At 35.3% G+C, this 22206-nt stretch overlaps 2 protein-coding genes across 2 annotated transcripts; one reads left to right on the forward strand and one right to left on the reverse strand.

Annotated features, from left to right (window-relative positions):
• Positions 1–797: 797 nt before the first annotated feature.
• On the reverse strand, positions 798–1824 carry LOC140891076 (ethylene-responsive transcription factor TINY-like). The gene has a single exon (XM_073299338.1). It carries the CDS (start codon positions 1662–1664, stop codon positions 909–911), a length of 756 nt encoding a protein of 251 aa, XP_073155439.1. The 5' UTR covers positions 1665–1824; the 3' UTR covers positions 798–908.
• Positions 1825–5604: 3780 nt separating this feature from the next.
• Positions 5605–9263, forward strand: LOC140888384 (uncharacterized). Its single transcript, XM_073296064.1, has 6 exons — positions 5605–5905; positions 6343–6635; positions 7143–7656; positions 7726–8001; positions 8608–8837; positions 9192–9263. The coding sequence occupies exons 1-6, from the start codon at positions 5605–5607 to the stop codon at positions 9261–9263; spliced, it is 1686 nt and encodes a 561-aa protein (XP_073152165.1).
• The last annotated feature ends 12943 nt before the right edge of the window (positions 9264–22206 follow it).

The following is a 22206-nucleotide window of genomic DNA, read 5'->3' on the forward strand; positions in this document are numbered from 1 at the left end:
AGACCAATTTCATGAAATTAATAATGTGCTATAATATCGAATAACATATGAACAATAAATATTATTTTTAAAAACAATGTATTTTATAAATTATCGAATAATTTGTTGTAAAATCAATTTTTTAAACAATGAACTGGGAAATTTAATACACACGATTTTACAGTATTAATTTATAATATTTCTATATTCTTCTTATATAATAGTACTTGCATAATTCGAGTATTACACTTTTTTCAAAATGTATTCAATATATAAAACATAACATATAATAAAAGTAATGTGTCATTCATGTTGGCATACCAAACATACGTACAACTTATTTTTATTTAATATGCATTCATTGTAGATATACTATTTCAACAGTTTCTTCTATTGGACACTCCACGTATATAGATAAGATCACAAATTATTTTACTACTTTCCAAAAAGTTACGAATTCAGAAGGGGGGAAATAAAAGAAAAGGAACAAAATCCAATCTTTTGTAGAAGAAGCACAAACAAAAAATTCAAAGAAAGGGTGGACTATTTCCCAATAATAACCAATAAAATTCCTTAAAAATGAAAAAAAAAAATAGTCACTCTACATTGTAAACTAAATTGAATTCTGATAATCTAATTAATTAGTTGACATTCCGACAAGAGAAGAACAAAGCATAAAAGAAATAGTTATGTTCTATGTGTAAAGAAACTATAAAGAAAGTTAGTCTTATAATTTCAAAAACAATATGTAACCGTTTGTAACATTTTTGATAAATATCACATCTTTGGAAAAAAAAAAAAAAAATCGAAACGCCCGCTTTGCATACCCAAAAATATTTTTTTCCCATTACAAAAACACACAATTCGAATCAGTTAACCAAAAAAATTCCTTTTCCCCATTACAAAAAACACACGATAAAATCTGTTGATCACCAATGATGGTTCCATAACAAGTCGTCAAAATTGGGTGACATCATGTCATAATTTTCCATCACATTATTAATATTATTATTATTTTCTCCGAAGAAAACCCCACAATCTCCAAAACTCTGCAGGGACGGGTTACTGTAATAATCCCACACCAAATCATCCGCCAACACGAAGTCCCTCGCCGTCTCCACCGACCCCAAGCTCGTGCCAAGAATCGGCAGCTCCACTATCTCGCCCAGCTCCTCCGCCTCCTCCTCCGCCGTCGAAGACAGCGTCATCAGCGACGTAGTCGACGAAGACGACCCCAGAGACCGCTCCTCGCTGCTGCCACGGCGGCGGTGGAGGTGGAGGTCCAGGTGCTCCATGTTAGCAGCCTTGGTGGCGGCGGCCTGAACGTCGGGCGGCGAGCGAGTGATGGGGCGGGGCAACAGGTGTGCTATCTCCGGGAAGTTGAGGATGGCGGAGTCCCCCTTGATGGCCATGGCGGCCACGTCGTGGGCTCGGGCCGCCATTTCCGGGCTGGCGAAGGTCCCCAGCCAGATTCGAGACTTCTTCTTCGGCTCCCGGATTTCGGAAACCCATTTTCCCCAGGCCCGCATTCGCACTCCTCTGTACACGGGATGCTTGCTGGCAGTAGTACTACTTCCACCTCCCAGCCGCTTCTCCGAGCTGCTGCCATCACTCTCTCTGCTTCTCTTTACAGCGCTCGGGCTCTGCTCAAGCCCGAATGACGACTCCATGTGTCGATTCGTCATCGATGATGATCGGTTACTATATATGTCTCAATGAGTATGCTAGCTCGAGTCGAGTGGAGTTGAGTTAGAGTAAATGTAAAATGATAAATGGTGAAATTAATGAAATTGACAAGTGGCCAAGAAATAATATAATAGTGCAAATAAGTTTTTTTTATATATTACAAGAATGGTAGGTTTAGGGGTATTTATATGTGAGATCTCGTGTTCGTGCGTGTGGAGATCGAGTGAGGGGAGGGAAATTAATATGAGACAGCTAGTTTCTTTTTGTTTGTCCCCCTTTCAAATTATTATTATTTTAATTTTTTTTTAAAAATGTATGAATTTCGTTTTTTTATATTTAGTATTTATATATATAGATAGATTAAAATCGGTGCTTGGAACGGACAAAAGAGAGGTCTCTCACTACCGACCGAGGCTTTTAATTCATTATTATTTGTTTTTTTTTTCTAGTTTGTTTATTATAAAATTGTAGTGTTACATTATATGACATTAATAATATTTTTCCATTAACAACTACGAATTAGCAAATTAACGAGATTTATAGAGGAATTGATCATATTGGGAATGTATCGATTCGATTTTTACTATTTATGAATATCCCAGAAGTAACAAAGTTGAAACAGATTTTATCAGAATTATGTCTGCACAAGCACAACACTAATATTATTGTTCCAAAAAAAAAAAACTAATATTAGACTTTGGAGCAGTTCTAATTAATTTATTACTGGTATTTTATTTTTTTAATTTTTTTTACATGGGTTTGAACTCGCGTCTCTTCCTGAAATAAGAGAGATTTATGACATTTCACCGGATATGAATTAAATTTGTGTGTCTATTAAAACAGGGTGCTTTTCCATTCTGTTTGGTTTATTCTCGTGTGGCTACTTTTCTTTTGGCCTACGGAGCCTACTAATTAACACGTCTACTCAAAAAGTTCGAGTTTTATAATCTTTGGTTCGTTAGCATGTGAACAAATTTGTTAGTGTAGCTCATGAGCAGGGGCGTAACTAGAAACTTTTTTATTGGTGGGAAAAATTTATTTTAAACTATATTAATTTTCAACACATAAAAATGATATATAACATATTATATTAACATAAAGCATAAAAATAGAAACTACTAAAAATACTTTATAACCATACTTAAGTTGTGACATTTTCAAGAGATCAAACCTATCAATGATGAACTTAATTAATCTTTACGTTACTACGTACCTTAAAATTTTACTAGTTCATATAATAAATGTGGTTCAAATCATCAATTTGTAATACACAAATTTCGAATTGAGTTTAATAGTTAATTCTTAATCATATGATAAGGAAAACCTGTTATGATAATCATTGGGTGATTGCGAAATAGAGCAATAAATTTTGTTTCCAACATAAAAAAGAATAAAATCATAAATTCTCATACTAACCAAATTAACAAATTTCAATAAATTATAGAAATAATCATATAATTGTACAGGAAATATGTTAATGCTTATTAAATAATATATAACTTTGCAGGAATTTAATTGTAACAAAAATATAGTTTATTTACTTTTATCTTATTGTCTAAAAAATAGAATTAGGAATTGGATTTGAAATTGGATTTGGATTTGAAATTGGAATTCAAATTTCATTTTGGTGTTTGGAAAAAAGTTAAAATACATATTGGAATTTGCTAGCATAAATTTTAGTAAAGTGATATTTTTTTTAAAAAATGTTTGAAAACATAAATTTATAACTAAAGTTTATAAATTTATTGTTAGAAATAATTTTATTATATTTATAAACTCAAATCCCATGAAATCCGACCAATTTTGTAAAGATTTCACTTAGTTAAATGAAATCCCATCAAATACCAGTCCCGTTTTAAAATTCCATTTTGTCATACATGAAAACAGTATTTGCAAATCCAAATCCCACCAAATCCATTCCAAATCCTGTCCACCAAACACTTAGGGTTCTCTAGAGTTTTTTTTTTTAAAAAAAATAAAGTTGGCATGCAAAAGCCAACTTAAATTACAATGCATATATTGGTTGTGATTTTAAATCTCTGCCGGGCAAATGGCCACTTTTGCCCCAATTATGTTACGCCCTTGCTTACGAGTCAACTTTTAGATAAAAAAAAATAATTGTTGATATTTAATTTATAGATTTTACACTTGTACTTATAACAAATATAGAAAAATCTTATTAAATTTATTTAATTATTAGAATAAATTAAAGTACAAATTTAAATAAGAATATTATATTTTTCTATAAATATATAATTTAATTTTTAATAAAAGCAACAAATATTTAAATTTATAATTTGTATTTCTTGAGCCCATTTAGATTCGATAAAGCTCATGTGATACATTAATATATTTCTTCAATAAATCTTGAGTTGGACTCGATTATAAACAAGTCAAACTCAAGTATTCAATAGTTCTGCTCGACTTGGCTCGATCACATCACGAAAGACAGGGTCATGACTTGTGAACATACCGGCCGGCATGAAGGGGAAACACGTGCGTTTAAATGCATGGTGTATTGTTTACCGTTTTCTGCAGACCAACAACTCAATCTCACTGCTATGCAGAAATCAGAATACATTGGTGGTTGTTTGGAGCCTTGTTAAAGGCGTTTGTATAAAAACCCTTGGGTCCGACTTATAATATCTTTTTCAATTCTTCCATGGATCGGATATTGTTCTAAGTTAGCGTTTGTGATTATTTCTAAAAAATGTTTTTGAACTTCTCTTTCACAAAGCACTTTTTAAAAGAGATCCAAAACAATACTTATTAAGAGTTTTTATCCAAAATGACCCATGGATTTTTTATCAGTATATATATATATATATATGCATGAACCAACTGGAACATGGTATGAAACAACGTACAATTGGTTCCTCTCGTTCATGTTTATAACCTTTGGGTTCAAATGCACGATCTTCCCTGCGAATATTTAATTATGTCTGAAAAGGTGGCAAGAAAGTTAAGAAACTTCAATGGAATTTTTGTTGAAGCGCAGAACCAACAATATTTTTGCTGGAATTTATGTGTATTTATTGGTAAATTGCAGTTTTAGTTCCGTAAGTTAGCATGTATTGAGTTTTAATCCTTTTAACATGTTGAAATATGCTTCTATAAGATTTAATAAGAATAGAGAAGAGATCAAATCAAATAGAGCAGATCAGATGAGTTCAGTGATCAGATGAATTCATGGTGCAGATCGAATACTGGGATTAGATCGAAGTGACGGTCAGATGAGTTTTCGGATGAGTTCATGCAGATAGATTGCTCGAATATTGTGACTTGGTTAGAAGTCAGATAGAGTTTCCGTAAAGCTGGAAGCTTGAAGGCAGATCAAAGCAGATCAAAGTACAAGAGCAGATCAGACTGATGAATGAAGGCTTATTGGGTTGGACCATGTTGATTTTATAATTGGGTCGTAAGTTACTGTTGACCTAAAGCCCAAGATGAAAGTCGGTTTAATTCTCTATATAAGCAGATGGAAGCTGGCCGCAACGAACATAACAGAAAATCAAATTTTTCAAAATATATTGAGAGAGAAGAAGGAGAGATTTCGGAGGAGAAAACTTGGGCGTAGATTGTGACGGGAAGATTCAAGTATCAAAAGCTTGAATCATGTCTGTATCTAGCATTAAGAGTTTTCTGGTCTATCTCTATAATAAGTTCTGTTGATTGAGCTTGATTTGTTATGTTGGTGATTAATAAAGTGGTTGTGTTGCTCTTCCGTGGACGTAGGCAAATTTCTTGCCGAACCACGTAAATACTTGCATCGTTTATTTTCTTTCGCGTGAGTTGGTGTGTGATCTGAGTTATGTGTTCTTATATGGGATTATTGTTCTTGTGCGTATGTTTATTAACTTTCTCGGAATACCAAATTTTCGGATTGATTCCTAACAAGTGGCGCCGTCTGTGGGAAACTATGCAAAGATGGTGGGATCAATGAAGTTTGATATTGAGAAGTTTACGGGCAAGAACGATTTCTCGCTCTGGAGAATTAAGATGCGTGCAATCCTAATACAGCAAGGATTGGTGGAAGCTCTTAAGAAGAAGGAGGAGGTGTCTGATGATATAAAAAACAAGGATGAATTACTCGAAAAAGCACACAGTGTAATTATTCTATGTCTGGGTGATAGACCTCTTCGGGAGGTGGCCAAAGAAGAATCTGCAGCGGCGGTGTGGCTTAAACTCAAAAATTTATACATGACAAAATCCCTGGCTAACCGTCTGTACATGAAACAGAGTTTGTATTCCTTTGTGATCAAGGATGAAAAGAACATGGAAAACCAGATCGAAGAATTCACCAAGATATTGGATGACTTGGAGAATATTGAAGTAAAGCTTGATGATGAAGATCGAGCTTTGATACTTCTGAATGCTCTTCCTAAAGCATATGAAAATTTCAGGGATGCTTTGCTATATGGAAGAGAACAGACGATAACATTGGAAGAAGTTATGTCTGCTATTCAATCCAAGGAACTTCAGAGAAAGTCAAACACAAACACTGAATGACATGGAAAAGGTCTTACGGCGAGGGGCGGAAGTGATAGGAGGACACCCAATGGGAAATACAGGCCAAAATCCAGATCGAAGAGTCAAGGAAGATACTAGAACAAAAATTTGGGTATATAAAGTGCTATGCATGTCAGAAGGTTGGACATCTATGAAGAGATTGTCCAGAAAGGAAAGGGAAGCAACAAGAAAAACCCAATGAAGATGGTACTCTAGCCATAGCTTCAGATGGATATGACTCAACAGAAGTATTGGTGGTTTCTAAAGGTGATCAAAACCACGAATGTATATTGGATTCAGGATGCTCCTTTCACATGTGTCCTATAAGATATTGGTTTGAAAATTTGGAGGAATCAGATCAGGGCATGGTACTGTTGGGGAATAATCAATCATGCAGAATAAAGGGCTCTGGAAATATCAGAATAAGAATGCATGATGGGACCGACAGAGTACTCACCAAGGTGAGGTATGTGTCTGAGTTGAAGAGAAGCTTGATATCATTGGGAACACTTGATGCTCAGGGATATTCATTCAAATCAGGAGCAGGAAGTATCTCAGTGTCAAAAGGATCTCTGGTTGTTATGAAGGCTGTCAAAAGAAACCTCTTATATGTACTACAAGGTAAAACTATTATTGGAAGTACAGCAAGTATTCAGGAACAGCAAGACAGAACCAAGCTATGACATCTGAGGCTTGGACATGTAAGTGAGAAGGGATTACATGAGCTGTCTAAAAAGGGTCTGTTAGGTGGAGATAAGATCGAATCACTTGAGCTGTGTGATAGTTGTGCTCTTGGGAAATCAAAAATAGTATCGTTTGGTCAAGGAAGTCACACAACTGAGCAACCATTGGCCTACATTCATTCAGATCTATGGGGTCCTTCTCGGAAAGAAACTCATGGTGGAGGCAGATACTTCATGTCTTTGATAGATGATTACTCAAGGAGAGTATGGACATTCATCTTAAAGACTAAGGATGAAGCATATGACAAGTTCAGAGAATGGCTGCTGGCAGTAGAGAACAAGAGTGATAAAAGAGTTAAACACGTGAGAACATATAATGGGCTGGAATACTTATCAGATAACTTTGTGAAGTTATGTAAGGGGAAAGACATTACCAGACACAGAACAGTGGCAGGAACACCACAACAGAATGTCCTGGCAAAGAGAATGAATAGAACTCTTCTGGAAAGGGTCAGATGTATGTTGATCAATGCTTCTCTTCCTAAGTCCTTCTGGGGAGAAGCATTATCTACTGCATGCTATTTGGTCAATAGGTGTCCATCCAGTGCGATTGGTTTCAAGACACCAATGAAAAAGTGGAGTGGAACACCTGCACACTACTCAAACTTGAGGATATTTGGATGTCTTGCATATGCTCATCTGAAACAGGACAAGTTGGAAGTAAGGACATTCAGATGTATATTCATTGGGTATCCGAATGGTGTGAAGGGTTATAAAGTTTGGAACCTGAAGTCAAGAGGTCCAAAGTGCTTCAACACTAGGGATGTGAAGTTTGATGAATCCAAACTGGGATATAAAATGAATACAGATGGAAAGGACAGTCAGATCAGTGTGAATGAGAAACTACCGTTTGAGGTGGAGTCTTCTGTGCCAGATAAAGAGTCAGAAGAAATGCAAGATGAGAATGTGACATCGATTGATCAAACAGAGGATTTAAATACTTATAATCTTGCAAGGGACATAACCAGAAGGGAGATCAGAGCTCCTAAGAGGTTTGGTGAAGCTGATGTGGCTTGTTATGCACTTACAGTCGCTGAGGAGGTGGAGTATTCAGAGCCGAATACATATGATGAATCTATGGCGAGTAAACATAATAACAAGTGGATTGAAGCTATGAATGAAGAGATGAACTCACTTGAGAATAATCAAATCTGAACGTTAGTAGATAGACCGAAGCATCAGAAGACATTGGGATGCAAGTGGATCTATAAACAGAAGGAAGGAACTCTTGGTACAGATTAGATCAAGTATAAAGTAAGATTGGTTGGAAAGGGTTTTGGTCAAGTATAAGGGATATATTTTAATGAGGTCTATTCTCCAGTGGTCAAACATTGTTCCATCCGAATTATGTTAGCACTGGTGAACCAGCTCAACTTGGAGCTTGAGCAGATGGATGTGAAAACTGCGTTTCTACATGGTGACCTGGAAGAAACCATTTATATGGAACAACCAAAGGGCTTCATACATCAGAAAACCCAGAACAAGGTCTGCTTACTGAGAAAATCATTGTATGGGCTAAAGCAGAGTCCGAGGCAGTGGAACAAGAGGTTTGATGAGTTCATGATTGGTATTGGTTTTGTGAGAAGCCAATATGACAGATGTGTCTATCTGAAGAAGGATGAAAGGTAGGTTATCTTGTACCTACTGATTTACGTTGATGATATATTGATTGCAAGTAAAAGTGGAACAGGGATATCATCCTTGAAACAACAGCTCAACACAGAGTTTGAGATGAAATATCTGGGTAAAGCGAAAAGAATTTTGGGCATGGACATAGTGAGAAACAGGAAAAGACAGGAGATTCTTCTGAGTCAGAAGAACTATTTGAAGAAGGTTATTCTGAGGTATAATATGAATCAAGCAAAATCTGTCTTGACCCCTCTGGGACAACATTTGAAGCTATCTGCGAGTCAGTCACCTGTAAGTGAGGAAGACAAGATGAATATGACTGGTATTCCATATGCTAGTGGAGTGGGGAGTCTCATATATGGAATGGTGTGTAGTAGGCCTGATCTGGCATACACAATCAGTGTTGTGTCAAGATTTATGGCTAATCCGAGTACATATCATTGGGAAGCTCTGTAGTGGATTCTCCGATATCTCATAAACACAACTGGGCTGGGGTTGAAGTTTGAAAAACAACAAAATGGGATTGATTCGATAGTTGGATATGTGGATTCAGATTTTGCTGGGAACTTAGACACGAGAAATTCGTTGACTGGATATGTGTTCACCTTTTATGGCACATCGATCACCTGAAAGTCAAATTTACAGTCAGTGGTTGCCCTTTCTACCACTAAGGCAGAATTCATAGCTGTTACCGAGGCCATAAAAGAAGAATTGTGATTAAAAGGGATGATAGCGAAGTTGGGAGTAAAACAAGATCAAGTTGTAATACACTGTGACAACCAAAGTATAATACACTTGACGAAACACAAATTCTATCATGAACGATCGAAACACATATATGTGAAGATGCATTTCGTCAGAGATGTAATTGAAAAAGGAGATGTGATCCTTGAGAAGATAGCATCATAAGAAAATCCTGCAGATGCTATGATGAAGTCACTGCCGTATGCTAAGTTCAAGAAAAGTTTGGAATTAGTTAATGCGGTGATTGGACATTAGCCAAGGAGGCTAGGATGGATAGCAACATTCATCCTGAAAGAATCAAGGTGGAGATTGTTGAAATATGCTTCTATCAGATTGAATAAGAATAGAGAAGAGATCAGATCAAATAGTGCAGATCAGATGAGTTCAGTGATCAGATGAATTCATGGTGCAGATCGAATACTGGGATCAGATCGAAGTGATGGTCAGATGAGTCTTCGGATGAGTTCATGCAGATAGATTGCTCGAGTATTGTGACTTGGTTAGAAGTCAGATGGAGTTTCCGTAAAGCTTGAATCTTGAAGGCAGATCAAAGCAGATCGAAGTACAAGAGCAGATCAGAATGATGAATGAAGGCTTATCGGGTTGAACCATGTTGACTTTATAATTGGGCCGTAAGTTACTGTTGACCTAAAGCCCAAGATGAAAGTCGGTTTAATTCTCTATATAAGCATATGGAAGCTGGCCGCAACGAACATAACAGAAAATCAAATTTTTCAGAATATAATGAGAGAGAAAAATGAGAGATTTCGGAGGAGAAAACTTGGGCGTAGATTGTGACGAGAAGATTCAAGTATCAAAAGCTTGAATCGTGTCTGTATCTAACATTACGAGTTTTCTGGTCTATCTCTGTAATAAGCTCTGTTAATTGAGCTTGATTTGTTCTGTTGGTGATTAATAAAGTGGTTGTGTTGCTCTCCCGTGGATGTAGACAAATTCTTTGCCGAACCATGTAAATAATTGCATCGTTTATTTGTTTTCGCGTGAGTTGGTGTGTGATTTGAGTTGTGTGTTCTTATCTGGGATTATTGTTCTTGTGCGTGTTGTTTGTGAACTTTCTTGGAATACCAAATTTTCGGATTGATTCCTAACATAACATGTCAAATATTTGGTTTTCATGCAATAAATTGATTTTTTTATTTTAGTTTTGTTTTGTTTTGCTTTTTTTTTTTTTTGGTTGTGTCCGAAACCACGTATCCATAGAATATGGTTTATTTGTCATGATTGATGATATCCTACGTGGCACATATGACGATAATAAAACATATTAATTTCACGACATGAAAATTCATATAAGCAAGAAAAAAAAAAAAGAAGAGAGAATAGAGCAAAATGAGTCCCAAGCGTGTTCAAAATGGGAGGAGAAAAATTTGCTGCTTTTATTTATTTTTGTTTAGGTAGATTTCAACATGTTTAATATAAGGTCTGTTCTTGTCACATGAGTCATGTAGGGAAAAATTCGATATTCAATAAACAATTTCGGTCGGTGGATTTAGTGATTTCAGGGAGAAAAAAAACTGATCAAACCAAAAAAAAAATCCAATTTACAGGATGAAAATAAAGCTTTGACAAGTTACAAGACCAAAACCTAAAATATGCAAACTTATAAGACTAAAACTACTATTTTTCTCTAATTATATTTGTGTGTGTACATACACACATATATATATATTGTATATATTTGAGAGCTCCATATTATATTTATCTCAATGACTTGAATATTTTAGATATGCAATGAAATGCATTAAAATTTTAAATGAGCACGTTATATAATTGATTGATCGATAGGTAGAACCGTAGAAGCTATAACTATAAGTATAAATCAAATGATGAGTTGATTTTTTGTGAGACATTATTATGGATCTATTTTGATATATGATTCATATCTATAATGGAAAATAATATTTTGACTAAAAATTAAAAATTTTCATAAATCGATTCGGGTTGAAAATTTGTCTAAAAAAATTGAGTTATGACACCGTTTGATAGGAGCTTTTGTGAAATCAAATATACAAATTTTGTGTTTTTAAAGAAGATCGAATATTTAATTATTTCACTATAATAAAGTGAATTATATATATAATTTTTTTCTTATTATAAAAATCAATTGGTATTTATTTAAATTTACATCAATAAAATGGAAAAACATTCATAAAATTTGAACTATGGATTAATTCTTTATTTTATATTTTTGTTTTTGTTTTTTGATCAATTTTTATTTTTATTTTTTTCTTTTAAAGTGAGTCTTTGTGCGAATTTCTTATACAAAACAAAATTTATTCTCGGTGTAGTATATATTAGTTTCTTAAAAAGATCGAACTCGTCTCTTAAAAAGATCGATGTTAGTTATTTTAAGGGATGACATTTAATAATATTGTATATATATGAAGTAGATTATTGAATATAAATTGTCAAATTGAATCCCATTAAATTAAATAATTTGGTTCTAATAACAACAATGTAATTCAATTATCTAATTACTTTGAGAAATTTGGGTTCGTTTAGAATTCATTTCGAACATTAAATATTTCTATTTTTTTAATTTCCTATTTCAAAAGAACCTTTTTCAATTATTTATATCTACAGCTATAATGATTATTTGTTATTATATTGTTTTCATTGATTTTTAAAAATACCGTAGTACTACATATACTATAATAAAAAGTATTATTATTATTATTATTATTATTTATATTAATTATTAATTAAACTATAAAATTAAGAGTTTAAAAGAAAGCAATGCTTCCATACGTTGGCCAAATGGCCCACACGATATTAAATTTGGAGGAAGGTCCATCAAGGTAGCCTGCTGTATGGGCCTCTAACGTCGTCCTTTCGTTACACTACTTATTGGCTCCCATGGGACATGATCGGATGCTCCAAAAAAAAAATGCGTTTATTTAATTTTTAAAAATAAATATATATTTGATTTATTGTCGAATTAAAATATTTTATTTTGAAAGAAACAAAATATTTTAGAGGATATGAATAAACACTCATGTAAAAAGATGTCAGTGAATCGAAAATATGTTTAGAGGATATGAATAATTATTAAGCACTTTAAAATATTTTGCAGATTTAAAATTAAAATAGCTTCTCTGTGATTAGCAGCTCAATGTAGCTGGGTGCAGCAGAACACCATAAAGTGAAAAGAGCTCGCTGAATTCAATAAATAATGATACACAACTAGTTGGCTTAGACAACAAGATCAAATCAGATTGTAATAAGAAAGCAATAAATGAAAAGATCTTTTTTTATCCAAGCTCGGAGACACTCTTTTTATATCTCTCATTCTTATAAGATTTGAATCATTAATAGAAAACTTTAGTTAGGTAGTGTTTTCCAGAGCTTCTAGAAAACACTTATAAGCATTTTCTTAACAAATTTTATCCAAATTCGGAGACACTAGCTCTTTTTATATCTCTCATCCTTATAAGAATGAATCATTAATAGAAGACTTTAGTTAGGTAGTGTTTTTCAGAGCTTCTAGGAAGCATTTATCAACTTTTTCTTAACAAAATTTTGAAAAATTTTGTTAAAAAAAAACTGATAACTGCTTCATAAAAGCTCTCTCAAACACTATCATAATACAAAACTTTCACAAAATTATGTCAGGTGATCAAACTCATGCCACTGAAACTCCTAGTAACTTGCTACAATTCTTACAATATCTTCAAAAATAAGTTTATGAAATTACAAACAATTCACTTTTTTTTAATCAGTTTGGTAAAAGAAATGATGAAGTGAAAAGATATCAACACGAGGTTGTGGTTCATGATCACAAATAATATCACTGAGACGTATGCATGGATGTTATGTATGATCATGAGCAATTTCTTCATTTGAAACTCTATTCTGGCATGTTTCCAATGGATGTCTACATTTCGATTGTCTATGCCAAATGTAACAGAATTGGGAGTTTATATATCGCTTTGGGAGGGTTTGCTTGAATGTAAACCGAGGGACGACTGCCCTTGGATTGTCGGTGGATATTTTAATGTTATTGCGGACCCCTTGGAACATTCCATGGGGGTGGCTAATCAGTCGGCAGGGGCACTTCTGATCATTGTCCGCTACAGATATCGTATCCGTTTCTACCCAGACCGGTTTTTTCTTTCATATTTCAGAATATGTCAGATTAAATTGGAACAACCCATGTTCTGAGACGGGTATATATATATCGGTTGGTGGTGAAGATGAAACAGTTGAAACATCATCTCAAGTGAAGTGTTTGGTAATGTAATGGATAAAGTCCGTACCCTTGATACGCAAGCGTCCCATGCAGAGGAGGTATTGGACAGAGACACTTCTGAAATTAGAAGGACGGCTCAAGAGAATTTGTCGCTGGCTCTTTCTATGGAGGAGGCTTTTTGGAAACAAAAGGCAGCAGCTAGGTGGACTGCAGAAGGGGAACTGAACACTAAGCTCTTCCACAACTTGGTGACATATGAGGAGAGCAGATAATAAAATATATCGTATTTGGGATGAAGGCGTACCCTTGGACAACCCCATGAAAATTCGAGATTCTGGGGCCAAATTCTTTGAATTGAATCACTTCTTACCGACGAGCACACTGCCCTTAAACGGGCTGTTTTTGGACATATACCATATCTGGTTCATGAATTAAGGGGGTAACACTTGCTTGATGGTTTTTGTTTCTGAGGAGGAAGTGTTTGAGAGTTTCAAGTCATTGCATGAGGACAGAACTGCTGGTCCAGATGGCTATTCTGCAGGGTTCTTTATGAGGTGTTGGAGCGTCATTAAAATTGATTTGATAGTGGAAATCCAGGAATTTTTGAATGGATCGCCACTACCCAGAAGTATCACTGCAACTACTATTATCCTAATTCCCAGGAGTGTTGATGCACAGAGATGGGTGAACTTCAGACCTATCAGCTTATGCAATGTGGCCAATAAAATTATTACTAAAATCCTAACCTTGCGTTTGAAGCACCTGCTTACTAAGATTATGTCCCGGCCCTTCACAGAGTGGTTTCGTGTCTGGAAGGCATATATCTGACAACATTCTAATAACAGGATCAGATGGGATTTCCTGTTAAATGTTATGCGGGCTTTTGGTTTCTCGGAAGGGGTCTGCGACATGATCCTGTGATGTGTGAATAATTGTTGATTCTCGGTGAATATCAATGGATCACTTTCTGGTTTTTTGCGTCTCACAGAGGTCTTCGTCAAGAGAATCCTCTCTCACCTTTACTGCTTGTGATAGCAGCTGTCCAGGGGGTTGGATGATTTATTTGATTGGCATATCCGTCTAAGATACCATACTTGGGATAGCTCATCTGCCTATGCAGATGATATTATGATTTTTTTCGAATGGTGCAGTTCAGAGTGTCAAGCGGTTGAGAAAATTCTTATATCATTATGAGACAGCTCATCAGTAATGCCAAGAGTGTGATCACTTCCAATTCCTTCACAACAGTGGTGAAGGGGAAATACTACTTGATCACTGGGTTTGGTGAAAGGAATCTCCACATTCGATATTTAGTGGCTCCCCTATTCCTGGGGCCAAAAAAGAATGTATTTCAGTAATATCATTGCTAATGCCAACAAAAAGCTCTAGGGATTGGACACTGCTGCCCTCTCGTTTTGCAGTACGTATATGTTCCTTGCCGATTTATTTATTTTATATCCTGCAACTTCCGGGAACAGTTCTACGCGGGTTTGAAATGTTGTGTTTGAGATTCTTATAGGGATCAATACAAGGGCCCACCAAGACCCATTGGATTATATTATATGAGAGAAAGTTTGTTTGCCGGTTGTGGAAGGGGGGCTAAGCATCAGAAGGCTTAAAGATTCCATAACAACTTTCTCTATTAAAGTGTTGTTTAGGTTTCGGACTGTTGATTCAATCGAGTTGTTTGGAAATTTTCTTCTAATGGGATATTTTCTTCTAAGTACGCTTGGGATGTAGTGCGTCTTAGGAGTGCTGATAATGGGTGGTTCGATGGGTGCTGGTCCAAATTTTTGTGGACTTGGATTTCTATCTTCTACTGGCGCTGATATTTTTGGAGACTTCCAGTGGATGACATTCTACAATCGAGGGGGCTACTCTTCCATCGTCATATCTGTTGCATCACATATGTTTATTTCTAAGTAATTTGTTGCATTACATGAATTAATTGTCTGTTGAACCCTTAGCTACTGTAGTGTCTATTTCATCTCCTTTGGGAAGAGCTATCATATCAGTGAAGTCTGTACAAAATTGTACATTGCAGTTTAAGGGTCATGAGATTGAGATTGATTGTATTGTGCTTGGGTTGTCTGATTTTGATTGTATAATCGGTATCGATATGTTAACCAAGTACAAAGTCACAGTTGATTGTTTTCAGAAGATTGTGAAGTTCAGACCGGAGATGGCTGACGAATGGAAATTCTATGGTAAGGGTTCACGAGCCAGAATTTCTTTGATATCTGTTCTTGCTATGACTGATTTGTTGCAGAAAGGAGCAGAAGGATTTCTGATTTATGCAGTAGATAGGATGAAAACTAGCCCACAATTGGCTGATTTGCCAAAGGTTAGTGAATTCTCTGATGTCTTTCCTGACGAGATTCCAGGATTGCCTCCATTTAGAGAGGTAAACTTCAGTATTGAATTGATGTCAGGTACGCAACCAATTTCAAAAGCACCTTACCGTATGACACCAATTGAATTGAAAGAACTGAAAGAACAGCTTGAAGATATGTTAGCCAAAGGATATATCAGACCGAGTGTTTCTCCTTGGGTTGCTCCGGTTTTGTTTGTCAGAAAGAAAGATGGATCGATGAGATTGTGTATTGACTATCGGCAATTGAATAAAGCAACGGTAAAGAATCAATATCCTTTACCTCGTATAGATGATTTATTTGATCAATTGCAGGGTTCGTCAGTATACTCGAAGATTGATTTACAATCTGGCTATCATCAATTGAGGGTAAGAGATGAAGATATCCCTAAGACTGCATTTAGAACCAGGTATGGTCATTATGAATTCATAGTTATGCCTTTTCGTCTAACGAATGCACCAGCAGTATTTATGGGATTGATGAATAGATTATTTCAAAAATATCTAGATGACTTCGTAATCATATTTATCGATGATATTTTGATTTACTCTAAGAACCTATGTGATCATGCTGAACATCTCAGAACTGTGTTGAGAACGTTTCGAGAAGAGAAATTGTATGCCAAGTTATCCAAATGTGAATTTTGGTTGCAGAAATTCGTTTTTCTTGGTCATATTATTTCAGAAGATGGTATTTCAGTCGATCCGAGTAAAGTTGAAGCTGTGATCAGTTGGCAGAGACCGACATCTGTGCCAGAAATCCGAAGTTTTATGGGCTTAGCAGGTTATTACCATCGATTTATCAGAGATTTCTCGTCTATTGTGAAGCCTATTACACAACTTACACAGAAAAATGCACCGTTTGTTTGGTCTAAAGCGTGTGAATCTAGTTTCCTTGAACTGAAGAAAAGATTGACTACAGCGCCAGTCTTGACAATCCCTTCAGGTACTGGTGATTTTGTTGTTTATTGTGATGCTTCTCACAGAGGATTGAGATGTGTTTTAATGCAAAAAGGACATGTTGTCTCTTATGCTTCTCGACAATTGAAATCACATGAAGTTCGATATCCAATTCATGATCTTGAATTGGCAGCTATCGTTTTTGCATTAAAGATTTGGCGACATTATCTATACGGTGAAAAGTTTGAAATTTATTCCGATCAAAAAAGTATGAAATATCTATTTTCTCAATCTGAATTGAATATGAGACAAAGAAGATGACTCGATTTATTGAAAGATTTCAATTGTGAAATCAAATATTATCCAGGGAAATCCAATGCAGCAGCAGATGCCCTAAGTAGAAAGGTATGTGCTTTATCCTTGTTTACTATAGGTATATCCAATTTGATTGAAGATTATTGTATTTCTGGATTAATATTTGAGACAGATAGAAGGCCGATGAGAGTTTGTGCTATCAGTGCTGTGAATTAAAGAAGCACAGAAATCTGATTTGAATGTACAGAAGTCGATTGAAATGATCAGATCAGGACATCAGTCTGAGTACAAGGTTAGTGATGATGATATCTTGTATGTGAATAACCGAATTGTTGTTCCCGATCTTTCAGATTTAAGATAGAATATTTTGAAAGAAGCCCATTGTAGTCTATTCAGTATTCACTCTGGAGGCAGAAAAATGTACAACGATTTGAAAAATCAGTACTTTATTTTGGTATTACATGGCAAGATTCAATACCACTTGTGGAGTTTTCATACAATAACAGTTATCAGACGAGTATTGAGATAGCTCCATTTGAAGCATTGTATGGAAAGAAATGTCGATCGCCATTGTACTGGGATGATGTGTCAGAGGTACCTGAGTTGGGACCGGATATGATCAGACAGATGACTGAGAAGGTATAGTTGATTCAGCAGAAAATGAGAACAGCGCAACACAGACAGACCAGATATGTGAATATCAGACGACGACCTTTATCTTTTGAACAGGGAGATAGAGTATTCTTGAAGATTTCACCTTTCAGGGGTACTGTACGATTTGGCAAGCGAGGGAAGTTACCTCCACTCTTTATTGGGCCGTATGAGATTTTGGAGAAGATAGGCGATCTAGCTTATCGACTTGCATTGCCTCCATTTTTGTCTGGTATTCATGATGTCTTTCATGTTTCGATGCTGAGGAAGTATCAGCCTGATTTATCGCATATTATCCACATTGATGAAGCTGAACTCGATGACACTTTGTGTTATTTCAAGAAGCCGATTCAGATTCTCGATCGGAAGGTAAAGCAACTCAGAAACAAGAATATTCAGTTAGTTAAAGTTCAGTGAAGTCGACATGACATTGAAGAGGCGACATGTGAAACTGAAGAAGACATGATACAGAGATTTCCCTATCTATTCCACTAATGTGAGTTATTATTCAGTTTTATGTTATTCTTTATTCTTATGAGTATTCAGACTGCATATCTATATTTTTTATGAATTCGAGGACGAACTCATGTCTTAGTGGGGGAGAAATGTAAGACCTGGAATTATTTAATTTAATCAAGGATTATTTGATTTAATCCGAACTTATTTAATTTTAATCCGAGTATATTTAATTTGGGAATATTTAGATTTTTGATTTAAATTCTAATATTCTTAAATTATTTAGGATCGAAATTGAATTAAAAAGAAGGCCGAGGACTGAATTGCAACTTATGAAGTTCTAGGGACTAAATTGCAATATTGATTGAAGTTATCAGAATTATTATGAGATTATCAGCATGAATACGTGTATATGTCATAAGGAATTCAGAAAAACAGAGCAGAGAAGCCGAGATCTTCTTCTTTCTTTGAATTTCGGATTTTCAAAACCCCGTAACTTTTGATCCGATCGTCTGATTTCAATTCCAAAAATTGTTATGGAATCCTTGCGACAAGGGATAAGATCTAGTGTAAGTTTCTAATTATTTCGACATGTTTTGAAGATCAAAATCTGGAAGATATCAGAAATCGATGTTATGTATGCGTTCTTGAAGTTTTATACATTCCGATATCGAAACCGGATCGAAGAGTTTATCTTATTTGTACTTAATCATGAATTTCAGCTTATATTTGATGATTATAACTGCTAATATGAGGATTATGATGATGTTTTGTTGATTTGAATATGCGTATGAATTGTATTGAAGTTGGCCCGCCGCAGGCCTGGAGAATTATTATTCTATTTTTATTTTTATTGTGATATATGTATTTTTTAATGAAAGTTGTGAATTTTTTTTGTATTAATTATTTTATATAAAATTTATATGTATTAAATCATTAATTAAAATTTTTATTAATATGTTTCTATTAATATTTATTTATGAAATGAAATTTATAATTAATTATAATGATTTTTATTTATTTTTATTTGTAGTGAGCCAACCCGCGGGTCATCCCGCCTAACCCGCAACCCACCTTGGGTTGGGTTGGGTTGAGGATTTCCAGCCCATCGGATGGTGGGCCGGCCCGCCCTCGATCCGCCAAAAGGTGAGTTTTTGGTGGGCTGGCCCGCCCCGCCATGGGTTGGCCTTTTTGACAGCTCTAGTTGTACCACAAACATAGAACATAATCATCAGAAAGAACCAACAGTGTACCAGCTTCCTTGTGGAGAATACAGTTGACTTCCACATAGTTGTCATTGGATGGCTTGGATTTATTCTTAGAGATTAAGTCTAATCCAACGGCTGAGATCTATTTAGGAGTTGGTTTCATTATTCTGTTAAGTTGGTTAAGAACTTAATATATATGTCTTTAGCAGAGTTAATGAGCGATCTATCAAATCTTCAGATCGATTGGAAAAGGGTGAAAAGAGAATCGAACTCTCTGGGATAATTCGAGATGCACACAATCGGAATCAAGCTCATCATCTTCTCTGATGCTCAAGATCAGGAGCTGCTTCTGGATTCCAGATTATATTGCTAAGTTCTTCTTCCTTGTTATTAGTCAAGTTGTAGTGATTCTCGTGTGAGGGTTGTAACGATTAACACTTTTGGTTTATAGTGGATTTGAATGGGATTATTCCCAGAACCTTGGATGTAGGATTGATCACAATCCGAACCAAGTAATTGTGTTGTTATCGTGTTTTTTTATCGTTTTGTGTTTCGAATTGGTTTGTGTGAATTTCTTCTGATATTGTGATCCTTCTATTGAATTTAATTCTTTGGCTAAATCATAACAAGTGGTATCAGAGCCTCAAGATCAAGATCTTGGGGCTAAAGAATTTCATTTGGGGTGCTACTGTTTCTTCTCTGTTACTGTTTTTGAAATCTATCTTCACATCTCTTTATCTTGTTTGTGATCACTTCTGACAGGGGATGTCTACTAACAAAGGACATTCGTTAGCAATGCACACATCGAGGTATGATGTTTAGAAGTTCGATGGAAAGAATGATTTTAATCTTTGGAGGGAGAAGATGGTAGCTCATCTTGGTAATTGGGTTTGGATGAGGCCTTACAAGGGGAATCCAAGATTCCAGAAACAAAAGAAAATAAGGCAGAGATCTTGAAAAAGGCTAGGAATACGATCGTTCTTAGTCTAAGCGATCAAATACTGAGAAAAGTTGTAAGGGAAAAAACAGCTGCCGATATGTGGTTGAAACTAGAGCAACTTTACATGACAAAGACTCTACCTAATAGGATATATCTGAAGCAAAAATTCTACAGTTACAAAATGGATAAAAGCAAGATAATAGATGAAAACATTGATGAATTCACTAAGTTGTTGGCAGATCTGAAAAACATGGATGTGACCATTGATCATGAGGATCAAGCCATTTTTTTACTGAACTCCCTGCCTAAAGCATATGACCATCTAAGGGATAATCTTAAGTATGGAAGAGAAACTCTCACCCTTGAAGAAGTGACAGGTGCCGCATATTCCAAGGAGTTAGACTTGAAGGCAAATGGCAAACTTTATAAACTAGTTGGTGAAGGACTGAATGTGAGGGGTAGGTCAGTGGAAAGAAAAGAACAAAATGGAAAATGGAGACCTCGATCAAGATCCAAGTCAAGGCCTAAAAGGGTATGTTGGTCTTGCAAGAAGGAAGGACACATTAGGAGGTTCTGCCCTTCTAGAAAACAAAGTCAAGGACAAGAATCAGCCTCGATTACTGATTTAGCAAATGTATTAAAAGAATATGAACTTGCTGAAGTTTTAACCATTTCATCTGAGGATACAAAGGAGGATTGGATCCTTGACTTAGGTTGTTCTTACCATATGACTCCTAAAAAAGATTGGTTTTTAGATTTAAAACAAGTTGAGGATGGCTATGTACTGCTGGGTAACAATGAATCATGCAAGATTCACATCATTGGATCAATTAGATTAATAATGTGGGATGGTACTGTGAAGATGATAACTGATGTAAGATACATTCCTAACTTGAAAAGGAATCTGATTTCCTTAGGTACACTGGATCTAAAATGACTGAGCTACAAAGCACAAAATGACATTCTTAAGGTGATAAAGGGCTCACTGGTTGTGATGAAAGGAACTTTAAGTCAAGGCCTTTATGTACTTCAAGGAACCACTTTATCAGCAGAGGTGAATGTGAATATACCATCAAAAGATAACACTCATCTTTGGCACAAAATACTCAGTCATATGAGTCTTAGAGGACTTCAAGAGATAAGTAGACAAGGGCTCCTAGGTACAGAACAGATTAGCAATCTAAACTTCTGTGAAAACTGTGTACTTGGTAAAGCTAACAGACTCAAGTTTTGTACAACTACTAACAACACAAAGCAAGCTCTAGATTACATCCATTTAGATTTATGGGGAGCACCTACGGTACCACTCTCACTTTTAAAATGTCAATATTTTATTTCCTTGATTGATGACTTTTCTAGGAAAGTGTGGATTTATTTTCTAAGAACAAAAGATGAAGCTTTTAATAAGTTTTTTGAGTGGAAAACACTTGTTGAAAATCAATCAGGTAATAAAATAAAAACACTAAGGACAGATAATGGCCTTGAGTTTGTAATCATGTGTTCAATGATTTCTGTGCTAAAAAAGTATAATGAGACATAGAACTTGTACTTATACACCACAACAAAACGGTGTTGCAGAACGCATGAATAGAACTATTATGGACAAAGTTAGATGCATGTTAAATGAGAGTGGTCTACCTCCAAAATTCTGGGCAGAAGCTGCTTCAACAGCTTGTTATTTGATAAATTTGTCACCATCTTCTTCCATCAATCTTATGGTTCCTGAGAAAAAATGGACTCAACAAACACCAATGTATAAACATCTTAGAACTTTTGGTTGCATTGTATTTACTCATTTGAACCAAGGCAAGCTAAATCCTAGAGCAAAGAAAAGAATTTTTCTTGGCTATCCAATAGGTGTTAAA

Source organism: Henckelia pumila, chromosome 3 (assembly GCF_033568475.1).
Source record: "Henckelia pumila isolate YLH828 chromosome 3, ASM3356847v2, whole genome shotgun sequence".
NCBI lineage: Eukaryota > Viridiplantae > Streptophyta > Magnoliopsida > Lamiales > Gesneriaceae > Henckelia > Henckelia pumila.